The 24,200-nt window shown below is 40.2% G+C and overlaps 1 protein-coding gene across 4 annotated transcripts in view; it reads right to left on the bottom strand.

Moving 5' to 3' along the window:
• Positions 1 to 15,334: 15,334 nt before the first annotated feature.
• LOC146700187 (cell adhesion molecule 2-like) overlaps positions 15,335 to 24,200 on the bottom strand; it is a 211,205-nt gene continuing 202,339 nt past the window's right edge. For all 4 annotated transcript variants that reach the window (XM_085470336.1, XM_085470334.1, XM_085470335.1 and 1 more), the window contains 2 exons: positions 19,107 to 19,229; positions 15,335 to 18,198 (listed from right to left, as the gene is read on the bottom strand). In XM_085470336.1, the coding sequence (XP_085326462.1) occupies positions 18,080 to 18,198; positions 19,107 to 19,229 (242 nt within the window). In that variant the 3' untranslated portion in view covers positions 15,335 to 18,079. The remainder of the gene's footprint in view (positions 18,199 to 19,106; positions 19,230 to 24,200) is intronic.

Here is a 24,200-nt window from a genome sequence, read left to right on the forward strand (position 1 = left end):
TATCTGACTCGAGTATTTGTAATTTATTGAAATCATGGTGCCAGTTAATGCACTAAATGTTGAGAATGCAGCTGCGGAAGGCATAACACAAAATCTAACTGATTTGGGAAATAATTAAAGTAATTTATTTCTATTCAGGGGCATGGATTGTTTTTTCTTTCTGAAAATGCAGAATAAGATGGATGTTCTTATAATAAATCCGCATCTATGTGCCTAGAACCAGGCAGATAACCAAGACTTTGTTGTCCTTGGGCACTGAACTGTAGCACCAAATAGCAACCCACATACATAGTCTATAATCTTTATTTAAACTTTATTATATTTAAAGCTGCATTTTAACTGTGGGTTAATAATGTAACTTTGATGGAAGATTATTAAAAAAATACCATGATTTATATCAAATCAAAGATATTGCTTAGCCTTTTAAAGAGCATGCTGATAGTTACATTTAGACATGTCTGATTAAAATAAATAGTAACAACTTTAAGAAAATGGTTCTATAGTTAGATTTTTTAAGCTGCTTTGCAGATTGAAGGAAACATTAATGCCTTAGGACATGGATTTTACAGAGAAAGCAAATCCCTCAATATAGAATCATTGAACCCTGCTTAATAAGTATTAGTAAGGAGCAAACTATTATACTGACTATGAAACAATGTAAAATGTAAAAATATGCTAATAATATCCACATTTATGTTTATCTAAAATAAATGAAATGTACCCAAAGACTATTCAAAAGATTGTCCCAGCCACCTTGACATCAACAGTTTCTTAATGTCAAGGGCTGAAAATGTTGGTCTGATGTTTGTAGCTGAGAACAGGAGTTTCAAAATAAAGTTGATGTTGTATTCATTAAGACTTGAATTTAGACTCCCTCAGACGTCGGTGCGTTGGTGGTTCTTTGTGTCCGGGGATGGGCGTCCAGGTACACACCGGCTCACTCCTTGGCGGCCGCTTATCGGGGCCTGGAGCCTGGGGCTTGCTCGGGCCACTTCGGAGGTGGGGTGCCCCCGGCCTCTCGGCCTGGGGCTCGGTCACTCAGGCACGGCTGGCTGCCGGCGGAGCTCACGGGCGCGTCACTGCAACTCTCCCTGACTTCTGCTCCGCGGCTGCTGGGCGAGCCCTCATCTGGGACTCTCCTCAGCTCTTACTGGAACAGTGGCGCGGCTGCCCCTCTGTTGGTCTTCCATGGTCTCTTGTGTTCTGGGGGCCTCTGGATGTCTGGAGTTTTGATCTCCTCCATACCCGCTTCACACCCTGGAGGACGGGGCTGTGGCCCCCCCCACACTCCCTAGCAGATCATTACATGGAGAAACCTTTGGAATGCAAGCATGCTGATCCACACAGGTATGCACACATGGGTATTCACAGACGCGGACTAAAGCTTTCTTGGCTGCTGCCTCAAAGCACACTGTGCGCTGTCTATCTTGCGTGCTGCACAATATCATTTATTATTTAGTAAATATTGATATCTATGACTAGCTAGTTTATTGTGATGGTGCTTTGTTTTCTCTATTATTATGTTGCTCTTTGTTGTTTGCTGTCTCCTCTGTTTGTTTTTTTTTGTTTGTTTTTTTTTTTTTTCTCCATACAGGTGACCCAGGAGTTCTTTTTTTTTCTTTCTCTCTCTTCCCCCCCCTTCTCACCGTCTCTTCTCCCCTTTGGTTTTCTTTCTTTCTCTCCCCCTCTTTCTCTCATTCATTCCCCCTGTCCTATTTATTAAAAAAAAAAAAAAAAAAAAAAAAAAAAAAATGACAAAGGATGAACTGAAGCTCTGCCATCACGTAATGTCGCATACTGCTGTTTCTGATGTCATTTAAGAAAAAAAAAAAAAAAAAAAAAAGACTTGAATTTAGACTTGAAAGGGGCTATTATTGTCAAAGAACTTGACGAGTCACTCCCGCTGACTATTAAAAAAATAATACCTGTTTAAAGTACTTATATGCCACGATTACGGTAGATTTTTTTTTAGAAAAGCCACATCCAACTTGTAAAAAGAACCTGTAAAGGCAACAAACAATTCTAACTTTCAGATAAATGTACCAGAACATATTATAATAATACATACATCTGATTCCAACTAAAAATGTACCTAGATCAGTAGTATGTACCCCTCACCACAGGCCTGCCACCATTTATACCAGCATTACAGGCATTCCAGGCTTGCTGCAGTTTTCCCTGAACAATAGGTGTCATCACTATATAACCTCCACATTGTGACATCAATTTTGACTGTTCTCCTGGGACCAAAGGGACCAAATCTCATCAGCTAGATAATTCTTTTAATATGCTGTAATTTCTTTATTTTGTAAAAAACAAAACAAAACAGCAGCACGAAGGTCGTAGGTTATAATCCAGCCTGGGGCCTTTCTCTGTAGTTTGCATGCTCTCCTCGTGTCTGTGTGGGTTCTCTCCAGGCACTCACGCTTCCTACCACAGTCCAAAGACCTGCACGGGGTTAGGTTAAATCATGATTCAAAATAGGTCATAGCTGTGAATGTGAGCATGAATGGCTGTCTGTCTCTGTATTTTAGCTCTGTGATGGATTGGCAGCCTGTCCAGGATGTACCTCACCTCTTCCCTATGGCAGCTATAGGCACTAGCTCCCCTGAATTGCATGAGCAGAAGAAGTCGGATGGATGGATGAAAATGCAAACAAACAGATTTCAACTGAAGACCCAAGCAATTAACCCTAGAGGAGCTACCAAATACCTACTAAGAATACAGAGTCAGCTTGCTGATGCAGCCATGCACAGACAACCTGCACTGAGCAAAAACATGCTATATTACAATTAGTGTTAAAGAACAAGGAGCACAACAACAGAGTAAATATTAATAAATCGATTAATAAGGTTAAAAGGTAGTACACGCGAATGAATAATAAAAATTAATGATAATACATTTCAAAGCATCATGGTTCAGTACGAATGGCTCATGTTCTTGCTATCGCACAGAGAAAAACGGAGACGATGGAGAGCAGAAGTGAATGGCTGCCCCTGCCAAAGAAAAAGAAGCAATACTTTTTGGTTTATACTTGCAGCAATTACGTAACGCACGCTTTCAGAGCTGCTGCTAAGTGGTGTGTGTGTTTGTGTTTGTACTTAGCTGCAGTGTCTGTGCATGAAATACAGACAAAAATGCAAAGAGAGTGTAATCTGTTATAATAAACTATGATAACACTGCAGCAATTTAATGAGGCATCACCATTCACAGCACCCAATCACACACACTCACATACACACACACACTAACCACTGTGCTTTCTCATCATTTGGAGCTGTGCCCCAAAACGCGCAGTCTAGAATGGACAGACCCCAGGCCTTTTATATCCTCCATTAGTTGTGCAGCAGATATAAATTAGCGGTACCACTGCAACCATGGCAGCATCCAGCCAAAGGCGGACTAATGCTTTGCAGTCCACCATAAAGCTCACATTCCACCATGATATACTCCTACTACACTGGTGTCTCACATAAAATGAGCTTCTTTGGACAGCCATACAGTGATGTTTGGCTCTGTGCTGTTATTACTTTTGATGTGAAACCGCACAGCTGCTATTAGTTTCATGTCCAGGCTGTCAGCTTTAATGGATACGTTCTCTCACATGAAATAAGCAGTTGGAAAACTTCTGCCATGTTTTGACAACTTTATCCAGGGCCAGTAAAGTAGTTTTCCCCCCTGTGCCACAAATGTATTATTGTTTGTTAGAATCGCAAAGTTTTCTGCTCTTTTTAGCAATGTAGTGGATGCCAATTTGTTTTAAAAATATGGAAAGCAAACGCTAGAACACACCTTTTTTCCCCCACAAGGGCCGTAGAGTGAACAATAAATGTGCGATTGCACAGAGACACAAAATCACGAGCATCAGAAGCTCTCTCTAGGAGCTCTCTCTGTGTGTGTGTGTATATATATATATATATATATATATATATATATATATATATATATATAACACCCAGCACGCCCCTGCGGGTGGTTTATCCTTCAAGCTCGGGTCCTCTACCAGAGGCCTGGGAGCTTGAGGGTCCTGCGCAGTATCTTAGCTGTTCCCAGGACTGCGCTCTTCTGGACAGAGATCTCCGATGTTGTTCCCGGGATCTGCTGGAGCCACTCGCCTAGCTTGGGAGTCACCGCACCTAGTGCTCCGATTACCACGGGGACCACTGTTACCTTCACCCTCCACATCCTCTCGAGCTCTTCTCTGAGCCCTTGGTATTTCTCCAGCTTCTCGTGTTCCTTCTTCCTGATATTGCTGTCATTCGGAACCGCTACATCGATCACTATGGCCGTCTTCTTCTGTTTGTCTACCACCAAAATGTCCAGTTGGTTAGCCACCACCATTTTGTCCGTCTGTATCTGGAAGTCCCACAGGATCTTAGCTCGGTCATTCTCCACCACCCTTGGGGGCATCTCCCATTTTGACCTCGGGACTTCCAGGTTATACTCGGCACAGATGTTCCTGTACACTATGCCGGCCACTTGGTTATGGCGTTCCATGTATGCCTTGCCTGCTAGCATCTTGCACCCTGCTGTTATGTGCTGGATTGTCTCTGGGGCATCTTTACACAGCCTGCACCTGGGGTCTTGCCTGGTGTGATGGACCCCAACCTCTATGAATATTGTGCTCAGCGCTTGTTCCTGTGCTGCCATGATTAGTGCCTCTGTGCTTTCTTTCAGTCCAGCTTTGTCCAGCCACTGGTAGGATTTCTGGATGTCAGCCACCTTCTCTATCTGCCAGTGCTACATGCCGTGCAGGGGCCTGTCATTGATGTATTTGTGGATGTTCATTTGTCTCATCCTGGACTGTGGTGATGACACTCACTAGTCCGGCCTCCTTCCTTCCACTTACCATTTAGCCTCAGGGTGTCTGAGTTGGGGTGAAACCCTCCATGCATGGTCAAAAGCTTCTTGTTTTGATGTCAGTGGCTTCTATGTCCTCATTTGGCCAGCTTATGTACATGGGGTACATGATCACAGGTATGTGTTGATATCCCGGATCTTGTTCTCACCGTTCAGCTGACTCCTCAGGACTTGCCTGACCTTCTGCAGGTACTTGGTGGTTACAGCTTTCCTAGCAGCTTCTTCATGGTTCCCATTTGCCTGTGGGATCCCCAGGTACTTCCCATCACATAGACAGTGCCATCTATGCCAGGCCTGGCCCATATCTGGATGACATACGTCTTATCAAGCCAGAAGTCAGCCAGCAGTGCCGGCTTGATACCAGATCTGGGCCAGACTTCCTTGCTATGTGGGTTGTAGTTGTCCTCTATGTCTGCAATGTTGCCTTCTGGTAGTTCGATCCCCTCAGTTCTGACTACCTTCCCTCTCTTCCCTGTTTGTTATCATCTGACTACATCTCTCTAGTCCTAACGACATTCTGATCTCATTGCTGTATATCCTGGTGGTGTGGATCAGTGAATAGATGTCTTGTTCACTCTTGGCATAAAGCTTAATGTCATCCATATATCTGAAGTTATGCATACTCCAAGATTATTAAGTTAGACATCACCGATTTTGCTTGATCTAACTTTACCTATAACTTCATATTTGGTTTGGTTTGGTGATTATATATTAATATTAGTTATCTTATTATTTTCTCAATGTACATGCATTACCTAAAAGAATGAAGTACATCTGATAATTTTCTTTGTCTTTTTGTGTTCTCTTGTTCTGCATCAAATATAATTGCATTCAGGGTCTGATGAGTAAAATATGCACTCAAAATTTAGTATTTTCTCACAAATCTAATCATTTCATATATAACTTACCAGTGTCTAAACTTCTGCTTCTCTTTGTTTTTATTCTTTTGTATTGCTGTTACAATATAAAAATATATGTTCTCACTATGTCTCTGTGACATGGGAGGGTGTCGGGTACAAGGTGTTGACTGGCAGTCCCCTGCTTCATCACCTCTGTTCACTGGCCTGAACTTCACGAAAGTCAAAGAGGACCTCAGTGGTTCATGTGGGGAAAATTCCCTCAAAGTAAAACATGTAGACATCAAAGCCTTTTTCCTCTCTGATGGCATCTCAAAGCACAGCAAACATTTTGTGTGTGTGTGTGCATGTGAGAATGTGTGCACATGTATCTAGGCAATGTGTTGGCGAAGCTTTGGCCTCACATGGTCAGCACAATAACTGAACTTCAAAGGCTACTAACATATCTTCTGTCATCCTCTGAAGAGAATCATCTTGCAAGGTCAACGGAGTTCTTATTGGACAGGATCCTGCAGACGAGTGGGGAATTAAGGAAGATGAAGAGGGAAATGAAGATGAATTAAGAGTCCTGCGTTTAGAGCAGGGGAAAAGCGGTTGAGAAAAAGATAAACATCGATAGAAAGATAGAATAAAGTGGCTCTGCCTAAAATGACTGAAAGAAGGAGATATGTGGGCTAGTGCATCCACATCATAAAGAAGAGGAATGTATTTGCATATGGAGCGGCTGATACCTTCGAGACAGCTCCAGCTCTCACAGCTGGCAGACTGACAGCGCTGGGCAGGTGTGAGGCTCGACACCGTGGCACATTCAGAAAGTGACACTTAACGAGAGTTGTGTGTCCGTGTGTGAGCGCGGGGCACCATTCATCTTAAACAGGCTTTTGTGCAGCAGCCTTCAAAAATAGAGATAAACTCTATGAGATCACTCTTTTCCTGAGCAAAACCATCTGCATCCATGTTTCTAATTGCTGCTTTTTTCTCTCTCCCCCAAACAGTTTTCTCCCGTGCGTCTCCCAACATTAAACTAAGGGGCAGGAAAATTCTGTACTGAGTAAACACATGAGTGAACATTCATGTGTTATATTCATATTCCAGACATTTGTGTCTATGCTCAAGACTGATTTCAAGACTTTTTATTCTTTATTAACTTAAACTTTCCTACATGAACGTGTTTAACGTGCCCTAACGTGGTTGCTTTTGCAATATGTGGGCTATTCTTTATTCTGAAACAGTCTTGCACTGACAAACTTAAATGAATGCATCAATCAATAATACCCCTATTTCCCTTCCTGCTTTATTCCCTTGTCATTTCTCTGGTGGCAACAAAGCAGCAATTTTAAATAGGCTGCACAAATTGGAATGTATACCGTGTATTGCAATCCTTTTTTACTTTAATATAACATTTCTGTATCCTGGCTTGTTGTGCTTTTGTGTTTTAACTTATTATTAAGTCACTTTTATAACAGGTTTAAAATCGTAGTAATTCATCATTTATTAATCATGTTTGGGGGAATATTTGAGCCAAATTCCCACTTGTTTTCTTTTGTGAAAAGAATAACAAATAACAGCTTAGAAACAATCAATAAAGCCTCTATGTCAACTTTTACCGAGAAAAATATTGACAAATCTAATATTTCTTATTGCCAGTAAAATAACTGAGAGCATAAATCTTCCATTTGGAGAAAATTGAAAGTCTACCTCGAAGGCTTAAGGTTTGAAGAAGTATCTAATTATTTCTGATATAAAGAGAATATACATCCATCTAAAAATGGATACAGTGATGGGTGTTGGATTTGGATTATGAGACAGTTCGGTGGTGTGTTTTATTGTGAAATACTAAAAAATCATCCAACTCATGGCCACTTAAGGTTAGCTCAAAAGTCCATCCATCCATCCGTCCATCCATCCATCTGTCCATCCATCCACCAGGGGCTAGTAAAAGCTGTCACAACATGTGTGGAGAGGCAGGGGTCCCCCCACATCATGTTAACATGAAAAGGTTAACATGAAAAGAGTATTCTTAGGACGCGATTACAGAAACAAGGTGTACGATGTCATCAACACTAGTAACAAACAGACCCCTCTTAAAAGTGAGTCCTTTAGAAGCTAGGGAAGAGGAAACAAGGCTTGGACGTTCAACAGTATGAATTAACATATGCCACATAAACTAAAATATATAAATACATAAAAGAATAAAAGATATAAAATCATTAAACTGATCCCAAGATTCTGCTTGCTCAATGAAAGGTGTCCCAGTGAAGTATTCTTTCCAGTAGTGCTGTGCAGTGCTGCAAATTTTGATATAAATCCAATACCAAGCAAATTGCCGATATCAGTGCAGGTACCGCTACTCTGTATGGGAATTTCTTTTATTTATGTATTAATCCCATTATTTTATCGTATAATGCCTTGGTGCCACTGGTTTTTAACATGTCTCACACCCATACAGTAAGACAAATGGTGAGGGTCTAGTAAGGAAGTTGGGTGAAGCAGACCACTCCACAGGAAGAATCTTTTGTCTCTTTGAGGACTCTGGGAGGTAGCAAGGGAGTGTGAACCTTAAGGTGTGCAACAGCTGTGTACTGCCTTTTGTTCCTGGAGAAGGTATTTAACTGAGAGCCATGTTAGGGTCAGGAGACGCTGCTGACCGTTTGCCCCGTGATCATGCAGGCTCTCCACCAAGCTTGGTTATCTGTTCTTTGTGAAAATTCTAAACTCGAAATCACTGTGATTTTTACTTTCCACAATACTTAGTTAAGACAATAAATTACACCTTTCAGCTTTCATGCATATTAAAACAGGGTTGGTTTTTTTTTAGATCTGGTATGTAAATGTGTCTATAGGCTATAAATAAAATAAATTCAGGTTCAGACATTTTTGATAGCTCATTTTCCCCGTGTTAGTATCAATCTGATCCCAATACCAGCACTGATGTTGATACTATCGAATCAATCCACCAACCTCTATTTTCCACTCCAGGCATCACTCCATCCTCATGCTTCACCACCACAGCTACACTCTGCCTGGTCTGCCAGTATCTGTCAGCTGCCTCCTGAGTCCCACAGAAACAGAACAACACTTGGGGTGGCCATTCCTCCCAGTCATACCCCTCCAGTTTTCATTTTCAGTGCCCAAGTTAACACTGAACTTCCTCACTACTGTAAACTGCGGCTTGGTGAGTAACCTGAAGGTGCAGGGAACTAACCATCAGGAGGGATATAAGTATACCGACCCCTGCTTGATGTGCATTGGGACACCGAACAGTGGAACAAGTCCAGCCTGTTTGCAGGAAATTGGTTCCAGAGTGGAATTGGAATAAATTTAACCAGTATCTCTCCTTCCCCACCAGAGAAGTGACGTTCCATGCTTAAAGCCACGAAGCGCTGAACCCCTTCAGTACAGACTTCCTGTGGATGCTGGAAGCACAGGAAGATGGAGCCATGTGGTTTGTTGGGCTGAAAAAAATTATCCTTTGATTAAAATATGATAACTGGCTGCAAAAAAATAAAGATGGCTACAGATAAAATGGTAAAATCAAGGCTTTTTGATTGAAGCTCACAAAAAAAATGGATGGCTAGATCTAGCTTAATATCCTTCATATAGACATTTGCATGCGATCCAGCAGTTTGGTACTTCTGCACATAACACCTATCAAAGCAATAATATTACAGATTTAAATCTTTCAGCAAATTTGACAAAGCTAAGGTATATAGGTATATATAGTTAGACCTGGTATATAGTTAGACCTGCTGTGATGTGTGGTTTGGTGACAGTGATACAGACAAAAAAGCAGGAGGTTGAGCTGGAAGTGGCAGAATTGAAGTTGCTAACATTTTCGTTGGGAGTGACCAGGAGGGACAGGATTAGAAATGAGTATGTCAGAGAGAGAGCTCAAGTTGAATGGTTTGGGGGCAAAGTTAGAGAGGCAAGGGTGAGATGATCTGGACATGTGCAGAGGAGGGGTAGCGGATATATTGGACAAAGGATATGAATATGGAGCTGTAGACAGGAGGACAAGAGAAAGACCACAGAGATGATCAACTCAGGTGTAAACGAGTAGGATGCTAGAGATGGGGTAGCAGATGATCTGCTGTGGAGACTCCTAAAGGGATCAGCTGAAAGAAGAAGAAGAAGACATATTTCTCGCATGGGATACAACCCCTTTGGCTACAAAGCCTGCTTGACAGTAAGGAAGTATCGGTCGGGGCTCAAGAGTTGGGAGTTCGCCTTGTAATCGGAAGGTTGCCTTGTCTTGGTCGTTGTGTCCTTGGGCAAGACACTTCACCCGTTGCCAACTGGTGGTGGTCAGAGGGTCCGGTGGCACCAGTGTCCGGCAGCGGCAGTGTCCGGTAGCCTCGCCTATGTCAGTGCGCCCCAGGGTGGCTGTGGCTACAATGTAGCTTGCCATCACCAGTGTGTGAATGTGTGCGTGAATAGGTGGGTGACTGGATGAGTAAAGCGCTTTGGGGTCCTTAGGGACTAGTAAAGCGATATACAAATGCAGGCCAAGTATGAAAAACATGTCCGCTCAGTAACGTTTTGCAAGAAAATGCAGTTTTGCTGGTCCTGTTAGGTCTTCCTCATTCTCAGTGTGCTGGTTCACAAGACTCCTCTGACAAATTGAGTGGTAATTGAGTCATTCACTGACCCCTCACTTTCCATCAGGAGAAGAATCATACCTCGGTGGCACAAATGCAACCCACTCCAAGCTGTATTTATTCCTGACAGATGGGCTGATTGCAGCTGCTTTCTTCAGTCTAACGTGACATCTTATTGCCATTACTTAATTCCCCCCTCAGTCATCATCTCCTGACTCACTGAAAGGGGTGAATACCTCTCCCTCCTGTCTTTCAGGCTCCATTGCATCCACACCTCCTCCCAGTCTTTCCCTTTTCATAGTCTTACTCTTACTCTTCATGTGCTCCATCTTTCCCTTCATTTATGCCCATTTCTCACTCTCCTGATGCAGTTAGAAAGCAAACCTTAAGCTTTTCACAAGTATTGAAAGAGGATAATGTACGTGCCGATCTCATTACTACAATAAAATACTCTGCCTGCTCAAATGTCTGGATTTGGGTTTGACTAATTCAAAGGATCTGAAGAAAATTATGGCTTACTTATTAAAGCACTCTGCTCTTTGTGAATGTTTTTCTCTCTTTTGGGCACCGTTTCTAAAACTTTCATTAGAGTAACTAAGACGCTAGTAGAGATGCGCCTCAGTGAAGGGTGTAACGATACATGGAGTCTCTATTTTTCTTATTTCTCTTAATACTTTGTCAGCTTTTACAATTTTACCAGTAGAATCACCACAAAAGAGCTTTTCTTAGCCTTATCTATGGTGAAATACACTGAGTCGTTAAGTAAACACCCCTCTTTTTCATATGGACTTTTCCTGGCGCAAGTTTATCTTACATATTTTCCACCTTATTATTATTTTATATAGCAGCCCACATGGACTGGAAACCAGGGTGTAGCCTGCCTTTCCGGACTGGGGCATGGTCCAGGCCGACTTAGTTGGCTCATCAGTCAAGAAAAATAGATGGATGGTATGACCAGCAGTTCAATAATGATTAGAAACTTTAAGAATTATCTCCTCTGTATTTCATCTCCCTCAGTGTCTTTCAAGCTAGAGTGATTTCTCCCCAGCAACATAGACTTGAAATAAATCACCAGGTTTCCCTCATTCTTTTCAACGACTTTTCCATGCACTGCTCTCTTCTGATTTACTGACACTAATTTCAAAGTTCCTCATGCATATCTCAGATAGCGACACTTTTGAAGGAGTATTACAACCTCAAATCCAACAAAAGTGGAATTGTAAAAAGAAACAGGATGAACACAAAAACGTACCAAATGTTTAAAATGAGAAAAATTTGCAATTTTAAGAAAAAAGTAATGTAATTTTGAATTTAATGCAGCAACATTGACATTTTAAACATCTGGGAACATAAGAGTGGAGCTTCTGAACTTTTGGATCTGTTTGAGGACTACAGCTGCTCAGCAGCCCTGGGTCTTCTATGAGCTATTTTTGCTTTTATGATGTGCCAAATGGTTTTTTTTTTGTTTGTTTTTTGGTAAAGCAGTGATTTCCATGCCCGTTTTGAACAAAGTGCCACTCTATGGAGTGAAGATCACAGCAATCCAATATTGATTTTTGCCATTATTCCTTATTCACAGAAATTTCTTCAGATTCTCTGAATCTTTTGTTGTCACAATTTGTAGAAGATTCAAAATCAATGCAATTTTACAATTATAATTTATGCCCAATCATATTACTGACCGGATGCCAATAAACCTAATCAGATGAAAAATGTTTCTCCACCACTTTAGCCCCCCCCCTTTACTTTTCCACCACAACCTTTTTTTAGATGTTTTCCTGCCGTTAAATTCATAGTGTGTTACTATTAGTAAAATGTCACAGTTTAATTTTTTATGTTTTTTCTGTGTTCTATGTTGTGAGTAAATTATGGATTTATGAGATCTGCAAATCATCGCATTCTGTATTTATTTACAGTTTACCTAATGTACCGACCTTTTTCAAACTGGGGATTTATTAATATTGAAAACATTATAATGTGGATGGTATCATAGTACCATCACAACCACAGAGCTCAGATAGGGCGCAAAAACACAACACGAATTATTCTTGTTAATAAAAATTCATGAACACGTATCTGTGCATGCGTTTTCTTGTCTTTTTGCAAGTATGTGTATATGCATGTGTTTGTGTGGGTGCGCTTGTGCACTGATCCTCATGAGGACAAATTCAGATGTTTCCAGCGTATTTATTGTATATCATTATCGCTCAGTTGAGAAATACTGAGGTAAGCAAAATGATGACTGAAAAAATGGAATCAGGCTTGTACAGATGTTTTGGCAACTATTTATTCAACAATTTCATTTCATACATACGAACCTCTAAATTAAATATAATAAATCCCACAGACAATGGGAGAGAAACACCTCCGTTACGGTGCTATATATCAAATCAAGCTTTCGGAGTACAGCTTGATATCAAACCCCCTATTTCACCAAGGTACATCAGAGGCTGAACTAACATTTGTCTAGCTCTAATCCTGATCTTTACTGAGCCTCACTGTGGATATTTTGTATTTAGTGAGAGACAGTGCCTTGCAGCACCTGCCACCTAAAGACTGATATACATAAAGATGTGTGTTGCTACAAAGGGAAACATGATAAAGGACAAAAAGCACTGAACCGCTTACATAAGCTAAAATTAGATTCTGTTAAAGACACCTTCCATCATTTTTGAAACGCAGTAATTTGCAGCATATTTCTAAATCTCAGTATTTCAAGTCAGTGATCAAAAAATTAAAAAAGAAAAGAAAAAAAGTTTCCTTAGTCTAATATTCCAATGACAGCAAGGTGACAGAATTATTGAAGAGTCACTGAATCATTTTTTATTATCATTGTGATAATCTTAAAACTCAAAAAATACATGGTGTCAGCACACAGGGACTAGCAGAGTGAAAAGTGCTCACAAGTCCCCATTTTAAGACAGGAAACAAACAAACAAACGAACAAAATCTAAATGAAATATATTCCTGAGATGCAAAACAAAAGAAACAGATATAATAATAATAAAAAAAGAAACATCACTACATGCGATTGTGTCACATGTTGTCATCGGTGTGACAGTAAAGAAATTGGGCTGATTGATTCTTGTGTCACTATTGCGGAGTGATAGAGAAGTGCACTGAAGCCATACTGTACAGCAAAGACATCTGAAGAGCCAGAGGAAGGGAGATGGGACAGGAACAAGCCATGTCATGTTACAAGCACTACTGTAGAGAACACATTTGCCATTAAACTCATGTATTAAAAAAATATAAACCATAAGATTAAAAAAAGGAGAATTTCTGACAGACTATAACCCAAAGTGTCCATTACGCTCACTTCTGCTTATAAGCAGATTTTAATATTTTGAATACTAACGTGGGCCTCTAATTTCCTGGAAGTTAAAAAAATGTGTGTGTGTCATTACTGCCTGCGATGTTTGGTGACCCGATTTGCTTCGAGGTCAGCGTGGTACGATGAAACGAGTGTCTTTTTTTTAGCAGGTTTGTAAAGCTTTATTAATCACACATCGCATCAACTTGTCTGATTCCTCTTTAAATGAGCCCAGGAGGGTGGTTCAGTGGCAAACTTCAGGTGCAGAGTCACAAGGCACTAATATAAAGATTTTCAAATATGTGTTTTAATGTGACTTTATAAGATACTCTGTAATCTGGTCATTTTTTAGGCAACAATATACTGTATCAGCCCACATTGTAAACAGTAACAGTAATTTGAGATCATACAGTTACCGTCTTTTGCATTCAGAACAGAACACACGAGATGATTACAGATAGAAGTTTTATCAACTCAAAGCGAATGGTCTCACAAACCCACGAGGAACTGTGAAACTATAAACAATCTTCCAATTTAACCCACTGCAAGCAGCTTACATCCCGTAAAAGGTGTGGGTTTTGTGCATTTCAACCTGACAAATCCTAGGCAAAACAGTAGCCTATACATGAAACTTTTTTTAATGTGATTTTGCACAGGCTTGTTTGTGTCTCCGCCAACCTGGAAATTGTTCACAAAACTGGGTGCAATTTCATGTCGAAATTACTGCCAGTATTGCACTGTTAAATCTGCATAAATGCACAACCGCAGCTCCCTGACTCGCACCTTCAGTTGAAGAAAGCGGGTTTGTTTGGAGCCAGGAAATTAGAGACTTACAATCCCACAAAATGGACTTGTGCCCAATGAAAATGGCACTGCGGCTCTGTTAGTGCCTTTACCGTCTTGCTGCCAGGATGAAATTAAAGGCTTGTGATCTAGTGAATATTAACCCAACTGATAAACGTTGAAAATCAAGGAGGCAACGCGTTTAAAGCTTATTTTCAGCCGACAACAATACAGAAATAAAACAAAGATAGCCAAGATATAACAGAGCTACAGTTGATCCTGTCGTAGTGCATGGTCGTATGTGCCAGGCTGCTAAAATAACAAATTAAACAAGATTCAGGTTTGGTCTAATGATTATAAAAATCCATTTGCAACAAATTAGCTCATTACTATTATGTCAAAACAAACATTTACATGTGAGTTTCAGAAAGAAAAAACAAACCTCAAAACAAAGCACAGATTTTACTAATTACTAAGAAATATCCACCACATTGGTCAGAGTGCATACTTGAGTAAATGGCAACTGTTTAATTACTAATGCCAGCATCAACTCATCACTGCAGACCCGGTTAATTCTCAGTGTGTTTGATATGAAACCGCCTAACTTGTTTCTCTGACTTCAGAATCAACAAAGTCATTCAACTACTTTCCTGTTTCAAAGTTGGAGTTGTAAAGCAACACCAAGTGTGATCGACACCATCAGTGATTTAAGACACAATGAATAGAACGAGATACAAAACCAAAAAAAAAGAAAGAAAGATAAAGATGTTAAATCATTGTAAGAAATGTATCTACACATGTAAAACCCAAGGTTTGCTAGAACATGTTAGACTAGAACACTTTGTGTAGAGCATTTGTGGTGACGCTGAAGTTGAACCTGTATATAGTGATATGCTCAGTGCACTAAAAGTGTGAGATATGGAAACTGTGGCAAAGCTTCTTTATTTTCAAAACAAACAAATAATTGCTTTTAAAAATGTATTAAAATGTCAAAACCCCCTAAATCCTACATCGATGATGAAAGGTAAAACTGAGTAGATTGACTTAATTATTCCCAACTTGTGGTTCACTCGAGAAATGCTCGAGTAACAAAATACAGACAAAATATTTTTGCTGACCCTATTTGCATAATGTTGTAAATTAGACCACCAAAATGGAGACAATTGGCCCAAAATATTATTGCCCTTGATTATAATTTGCTCCCTGGTAGCAGACTAGTGCCTTGCTTTTGAGCATTTAGGATCATTCCTTCGAAGCCAAACTTCTCCAAACTCATGAAAGATGAAAGGTTGCTGACTATGACGCGTCATGGCTGTCTTAATATGTGGAAACTTTCTTGCAACCGGCATGGAGGTATTGTTTCTTTTGATTTCAGCTCCAAATTCTATTACCTCAATTTCCATGGAAAAGCAGCTTATTCCGGAGTTTTGCGTGTTTGATTTGCCAAATGTCCTAGAACATCAACTTCTTCAGATTTGGAGCAACTAGGGTCAGGCCACAAACACACAAAGCCACCGTTTTCCCAAAATCAAGGTACAAATATACCATCTTCATTGTGGTTCTCTCTTAAATAAATTTCAATTTCAAATAAATTAAACATGAAAAAGAACCAAACAAAAACATGCTAATGTGTATTACCAAAATTTAGTTCTCACACATTATTTACATGCCTTGTGCCAAAACAAAAATACATTTGTTTTAAAATTTCTCTAATGAGGATAATGTAATGGAAAAAAAAGTAATTAGATAAGGTGGCTAATATACATATTTGAGCAAATACAGGAATCCAGAATTTAACAGCAATTTTCACAACCAACCACATTGTAGCAGACACAATATACAGCAGGGAGCTTAACCATTAAAACCAAAAAAATATTAGAAACATTTTCTTTTTAAATATAAAAACATGATTTAGCTTACATTTTCAAAAAGATGCACTGCACTTTTTTTTTCTTCAGAATTGAATCAAAGACAGCCTTGTCATCTTCTCGTTACCCATTTGAATGAAAGAACCGTTCACAAGGCGATCTAGTTGTTGGCAAATGAACACAGTAACTCATTCAGACAATTTTGTGCTTTTCTATTTGTTTTCAGTTTTTTTTTAAGTTTTGGAAAAGAGGCCCCTGCAGATCCCTGACCCAGCACTCACACCATTTGTTTCTTTTTCTATTTGCTTTTTTTTTTCTTGAAGACCCCGTGAAATGGAAATGAAAGTTGAGTTAATGGAGACAGACTGGGAAAATAGGCATAAAAAGCATGACAAGCTGATGAGGGCAGCTTCACTAAACTATTAAAAACTATTTAAAAATAAATTTGAAGGTGACAGAATCAAAAACAATGACAGTAATCAAACAGATGTTATTGGTCTGGTCTTGTTTTAACACCTTATGGTTGAGTTTACATTTCACGGGTTCTTCAAGCCTTAAAATAATTCCACTGTGACAAACGATAACCAAATTATTCAAAGTGAAAAGCTAAAGTTATTTGAATACAATTTATACAGCCTATACAGAGAGAGGAGAGTGACTCTTTCTGCACACCTGAACCCTTTATGGAAAACACAAACTACCGTAAGCTGTCCAGATGACACTGAAGGTGATGGTGTTTTGCTAAACCGCTGCCTGGACGGTGCAGGACTATACAGGTAAAAGTACCTGGGCAGCACATTTAGCAAGTGGTTTTATATACTTGATTATGCTTGCTGAAAAGGAATGCTTGACCTGGCATCTTTCATATATTTTTGGTGTGTTTTTCTCTGCTCTAAACAATACCACACTACCCTTTATTACTCCTACCCTAATAATGCAAATCATATTGTACACTTACTGTATCTGATAAACCTTGCTACAGTGTTACACAAATCCTTCTTCGTATCTTACAAGGGTCAATGGTTTAATTACAACTCTATTTAGAGGGAGATGGAATAGGGAAAAGTGGATCACCTAAAAGTACCATATTTAGTGTGACAGACATGTATAAGGCGTAAATAGCACAAATTGTCATTCAAAAAGAAAAAGAAAACAGAAAAAAAAAGATTCGATGCGTAATCAAAAGCTGTGAGCTAAGCAATGGAATGATGGCTAAGGTAACCATCTACAAAGCATTTACATTGCTACTGACAGACGATACATGAAGGCATTGACAGAAGTTCAATGGCGTCTGTATTTTTAGGCACCGTGTTGATGTGAGAGATGATATGTGTTCGTGGATGTGTGTGAACAGGAATATGTGTTTGGGTGTCTGCTTGGTGGGGAAGAGGAGCAAAGACTAACGAGAGGGCTAAGGAGCAGTCATGGTAGATTTACAGATTTCTAGGTATTCATGTTGAAGATGAGGAAGTGACAAAGGGGCAACTTCAGCAGCAACAGCAAGCTGCCAGTGAAAAACATCTGCCAAAAGCAAAAAACAACAAACAAAAAACCCCCAAACCAATGAAAAAATAAAGGACAAGATGTAAATGACAGAGATCGTTTCAACAGAAGGAAATAACAGGAAAACACACTGGGAACTTGTCTGTTTGTGGACTGCCTGTGGGTTCCTTGTTGACACGATGGGGGCCAGTGGCCGGAGGAGAACAAGAAAAGTGGGAGACGGAAAGAGAGAATAAGAAGTACAGAGATCAAAAGAAGGAAATGAGAAGGCAAGAGCTGCACAGCTCCCCCTGCAGTCTAAATGAAGTATTCTTTCTTTTCTTCCGCGTGCGCGTGGTTTCCCTCAGCGTTGATGATGGCTGTGTCGGCATCGGGGGCATCATCCGCTCCTTTGGCCTCGTTTGTCAAGTATGTTCCTGTGGCAACGAAAAAACAAACTTCTATTGAGGAAAACAAATACCAAGCAGCCCTGCATGGTGTTGGCTGCCTGAGGCGAAAAAAACCCCCACATCTGAAGACAACATCAGTAGTGTTACATTATTCATATCTAAAACAATGAGGAGCTGGGATAGTGTAGTGGAGTATTTAAATAAAGCAGAGTTAAATTTGCGAGACCCTGCATCGATACAGCAGAATAGCATCAACACCTCCTACGTTGCGTGTGACGACCATCAGAACTCACAGCTGCAAGTCCAAATTGAACTCTTAGCTTAAACTTAGAAGTTAATGTTGTGGGATTAGTGACGAAAACCGAGCAGCAACTTGGAATTCACTTTATTTCCACTCTTCTTTGCGAACTTGGAGCTAAACTGTAACAAGTTTGAGAATCAATCGATCACTTTCTGTTTGAGAAGTGATTTACATTTACACATACAGGAAGCACATTTAATTGCGTAAACGAATTTCTTCCCTCACATTATTACTGTTTGTCTAATACTGTCTGGGAATAAAATGCTTTTTTTCCCTGTGGTGCCAAAGTGGATTTATGAATGTTTATTTTCTCCCATCATCATCACAACTAAATTAAAATAATATTACGGACCTCTGCGCAATTAAAAAACTCCATTCCCATTATTGATAAATACATGGATAGAGAGTGAATTACAATAACAACATGTGCTATTACTTTGTGCTGCATATCAAAGGCACATATTCATTAACATTTCTGATGTGTGGATGGTGTAAGCTTTCCCACTTTTGTTTTACTCTTGAAGGTGTAACTTGGGAATTGGGAAAGGACTGTATTCTAATGGGACAAGAAGGACATGCTCCACTAGCTCCATGAGCCTTGAAAGCCGTAGGTCTGGTCCACTGTGGATTTTACCTTTATGCCTGGCCAGGTATCTTCCCAGAACGATGATTAGACACAAGGTGACAAAGACCACTACAGCCACCACTCCTCCGATCAAGGCATGGTCAGTGCCGTGCTGCCCAAGAGCATTGGGATCTGAGGAGAGACGCCGAGAGAGAGACAAAGAGAGCTGATGAAAGTGCCAATTGGTGAGGTTAGGGAGTAAGAGAAGAGAACAGCAGACAGTACACAACAGAGCAAAGAGGAAGGAGATGATTATTTCCAGCTCGTTCCTGCTTTAACGATTGTTCTAAGCTGCTATCATTTGGTTCACATCATGCAGTCAGAGCAGAGCTTTGTAGCTGTCTGAGAATAATAAAATAAAGAGAGAGGGGAAGAGAGACGGACACCAGATTTACACAAAGAGACAAGCAGGCACACATTCGCCCTGCAAAATGAAGGAAAAAGAGAATGAAAGAGGGACTTGGAGAAAAGAAGTGAATAATTCAGGACCACCCTCACCGTGCCGTAAGAGTCCCCAACATGCAAACCAGGGCAGTAGTGGAAGAGCAGTACACAGTAAATAAATCATCACTTGGAAAATAAAAAGGGGTGGGGGGGATCAATCTCTTTCTGATTCTTAGCCAGAAATTGTTGTTGGGAAAATGAATAAGGAGTCAATACAGGTCTCCAGCTGCTGGATAAGCAGTAGAGATGATAGTCATGAAAGAGAAAGGAATCTGCCTGTCCACACCTCATGCTAAAACTCATCAAAGGTTTCCCTTTCTTCTAACAAAAGCTTATTTCCTTTATTCGCACTGACTTCCTCTTTTCACAAAGTCTGGTTTTCAGGTTATTCAAGGTAAGACACGACACCGATGCGCTGACAGCATACGGACATGTTGTAGGTGGATCTAAAAAAAAGAAGGTGACAGTGACAGCAGTGGGGAAGATAGGTAACGGAATGGCCTGTATTATTCATATCAGTCTATGACACCTGAGAAATTAGTACTTATCTCATTATCCTCTCCGAGGAATGCCACATGCAACCCTGCCCCAGTCTGTGTGCAGTGTGTGGGCTCGTGATAGCTAAAATACAGCAATGTCAGAGCAGGGCAGGCAGTGATAGGAGGATGGTTTAGCCATACAACACACGTCGTATATTGACACTGTTTCTCTTCAGTATTCTCCTTTTCTTTCTCTGTCTGCCCATGTGGCCAAATTGAACAGCTGGCTTGCTCTCGCTCCATAAGTCTCCATGGTCCGAGTGACCAGGCTGTCAGACTTCACTGCCTCCCGGTGGACACACGCACTCAAATTGACACACACACACACACACGCATATGCACAGACGTTTGTGGTTTCACTGCGCCGCAGTTCTGCTTGGTCAGTGGAGCAAAGAGTAGAGGAATGTTCCCCTGGCAGGACCCAGCAGGGCGAGGACTAGGGCATTAAGTTACACACATGGTTGTGTCTCCTCACCTCCACCTGTCAGGACTGTGAGTATTTTTTCTTCTTCTTTTTTTTTAAACACACATCATACACTATCACCGTCTGACCGCTTCCGCTCTGGTTTGGCTATTATACAGCCACAAACAAGCCAACTGGATGTCTGATTGTTGTATAGATTACAATGCAAATTTCAAATCCTAAAAAAAAAGCGCTTTCAGTGGCTTCAGAAATAGAAGAATAACCCATTTGGTTCTTACTGACTACGTTCAAACATTTGAAACATTAATGCAATCTTCATAACACGAGTCATACATCGTGCTGCTGCCCCCTCATAGCTCCAAGGCCATGCCAACACTTCCATTTTTATTGATTTATTGGCGATAGCTTAGGGAGTATTATTGCATATGTGAAAAAAAACTTGCAGAATGCCTTTTTAGCTACATATAGAGCTGCTCAGAGTTCAAGTGATATTATTCGAGTCGTCGTCTGCGGCTGAACAAAAGAGGTTTAAATAAAACAAATCAAAATCAGTGTGTGTGTTGATGTGGCATTAGAAAGAAGCATACTAGCCAGATCCTAGACATTATAAACAACAAAAAAACAGCTTAGTCTCTCACCAAACTGTAGCTGGTTATGTTGCATTGGTGGATAGGCTTTGACAAAAATAAGAAGGTCCTGCTTTTGCTGGATCAATCTGACCACCATGAGCCCAACATTATCTTCCTCTCCTCTTGCCTCTAATCCACTCTGCTAAGCAAGAGTTTTTCACTGCACCACGCATACAGAGGATTTCTCAAAGATTTTACAATGTGCCGCGAGTGGTCACCCTATTCAGCCGTTCTTACACATGAATTCCATACACTGTCGAGATAATCAAGCTGAGGCCTTGTCTGAAGTTGTCCTTCTTTAAAAAAGAGAAAAAGAAAAAAGAAAAAAAAAAAAGAATACTGCAGGAGATTCTCGACAGAAGATCCTCACTGGAGGAAATCCTCATTTTGATGGGTAGAGCCTGCAGGCTGCAGGACACGTAATTCTCACTTGCTCTGAATTACCTGGGTAATTACCGGCTCTTTTCTCACACGAGCTCAATCAGACTTTCGCGGACTTTGTGCTAGGGAGGTGGGTGGTTAACGTCAGATCCAGCTGATTCTGGATTCTCACATGAGGTCCTGATGTGTAATGTTTAGAGAAGTACAGAACATGTGTGAAAATGTTCTACTCTCCCTACAGACACAGTAAGGGGCCAATAGTTTGAAAGTTGGGACCTCAAATGGGCTGAGGGTACAATGCAGAGGGAGTCTGACTTCATTCTGGGCTAAGGGTGCCATTGATTTTATCTGCATACTGTAGTTGTTTGGTTGTTTTATTAATGTTCAAAATTTCACAACTTTTCAAGCCCCTTTTAAGATAAAGGGAAGACTGTGTGACATTCAAGACCAAATTTTCCAGCACTCCATTAATTTGATATTCATGCAGCGTCAAAAGCTTGCAACATTTACAATGTGTAGATGCCTTTTGTGTGAGTGAGTTAAAAAAGAAAAAAAATCATCTATTCTCCTCTTATGTATTCTGGTCTAGTCCGCTGTTACTCAACGACGGAGAAAATTAAATACAACAAGGCTGTACAAAGAGACAAAGTAAAAATGGACAAAATAGAGATTGATGCACACAAAAAGGCTGAAATTTCACTTGGACCAAGACAAAAAAGGAAAGAAGGGGGAAGAGGAGAGGGATCTAGAGTTGTGGGTTATACATTTTTATGGCTCCAGAACACATTATCTTTTAATAAGGGCAGATACATTCTTCTCTGTGTGATTTAATATGAGAGTGTGGCAGAGCAAACTCTTCTTTTAATATTTATAACACCCTCCTTGTCGCCTGGCCTTGCGAGTTGGGCTTGTTTAATAAATTAAAGAGGGTTCAGGTCTTCTGAAAGAGCCAAAAGTGTAACTGCTCATCTGATCTCTTCCATTGTTGCTGGCTCCATATGGGGTTACTGTGGAAGGGTATGTAATAAAGATACTGTGCACATTTCAAGAGACTGTGTAAAGGCTGGAAATAAAAACGTGTATGCATTAAGCATACATACCTAATGACATGATGTCTAAAAAGTGATATAAGGATTGATGTAATTAAGAACTAAGTGCTGTAAATCCAAAGCAGATATTTTAACACTTTATCTACAACTGTGACTTAAAGAGACTCCTTTGACACTCACAGCTGACAAGTATGTATCTAACACTAAGCTAGTTCGCGTTTGGTTCATCGGGGCTGCTATCTCCACAGACAGCACGTAAGCAAAAGAAACGTGTGCAGCTTAAGTGTCAAAGAAAGCTTCTTAGAGCAGCACACTGCATGTCAACTGCATGTCCTTATCTCACTTTTCAAACGCCGTGTGCTGTCAGTGTCTGAAGAACATCACGAGAAATGTTTGCCACGTGTAAATTATTGTTATAGCTGTACACCATCCACCGGGCCGCCTTTCATCTGCACTGACAGAATCCTTTAATTCGTCATACAGTGCAAGCTATTCAAATGTCCTTTCCATTCTGCTGCTTTAACATACACGCATCTTTCTCCCTCTCTTCCCCTCTCGGTCGTAATTTTGTGAATATTAAAATTCATCCCCCACAGGCACCTTTTCTTCTTTTGTGTTATGCTTTTTTTCGTTCTCAGTTTTAGATTTAGCTCTGTGAAGCAGTGGTTTCAGCTCAGATCAATAGAGCAGAAGCTAGCTTAAGCGCGGGCTGCTTATAGAGCTGCAGTGTCCTTGTATCTGTGGTGCGGGTCGGGGAATCTTTCGCTGTGGCAGAACAGAGAATTTTGCAACTGAAACTCAACATATGTCTCCATTCATGAGAAACATAAAAATAAACAAATACATAAATAAATTGGATGCTATTTTAGCAGGAAATATGAAACTTGTTGTACATTAATGGAATGATTACCGAATGGGATGCCAGTAAGTTTAAAAGAGTATGTGTATGGAGCTTATACGTTTTATTGGCTTGGGGACTACTTTTTTGGTTAATGATGCCTGTTGCTTCGAGGTGCTGCAAGAAAAATATGCGACCACCTCTGTCCCTTCATCATAAAACCAAACAGTCTGTGCAAAAACACCAGTGCTTATAATGTACCACACACATCTGTTCCCCTTTTATTACCCATTTAGTAAGTGTAATTAAAATGTGTTTTAATATTTGCCTGCACACTGTTTGGCACGCCTGTCTGGAAACCTTTTAAACTTTTACTTTCATTTGATATAAAATGAGAAAAAAGCAACTCAAAACAACAACTTAGAATATACTGTGAGTTTGAACTCCCACATTAGAGATGGTGAACAAAACAGATTTTTATGATCACAAAGAGGCTGTTTTGTGCAAGTGAAAAGAAATTCATAGTAAAGCTGTCAGTGCCCATTAGTGTAAGCATTCAGAAAAAGGCCAGAATCCTATTGCACAGGCTGCAGTGGATCCATAAATAGACTAAATAATTTCAATACATTGTATCCCTCAGTTTTTATATATTTATTATATTTTTGTATTATACTGGGTAGCTGAAGCCAGCCTATATTTGTGACATTTGAATCACCCTTCCTGATTTTGACAGGCTGTATAGTACACGCTATAGTGTTCACTTTTCTTTTTTTAAATTTTTTATTTCTACATTTTTTGC

Source organism: Copadichromis virginalis, linkage group LG10, assembly GCF_057382275.1.
Source record: "Copadichromis virginalis isolate Kocher_CV1m ecotype Utaka linkage group LG10, C_Virginalis_male_GT1.1, whole genome shotgun sequence".
Lineage (NCBI taxonomy): Eukaryota > Metazoa > Chordata > Actinopteri > Cichliformes > Cichlidae > Copadichromis > Copadichromis virginalis.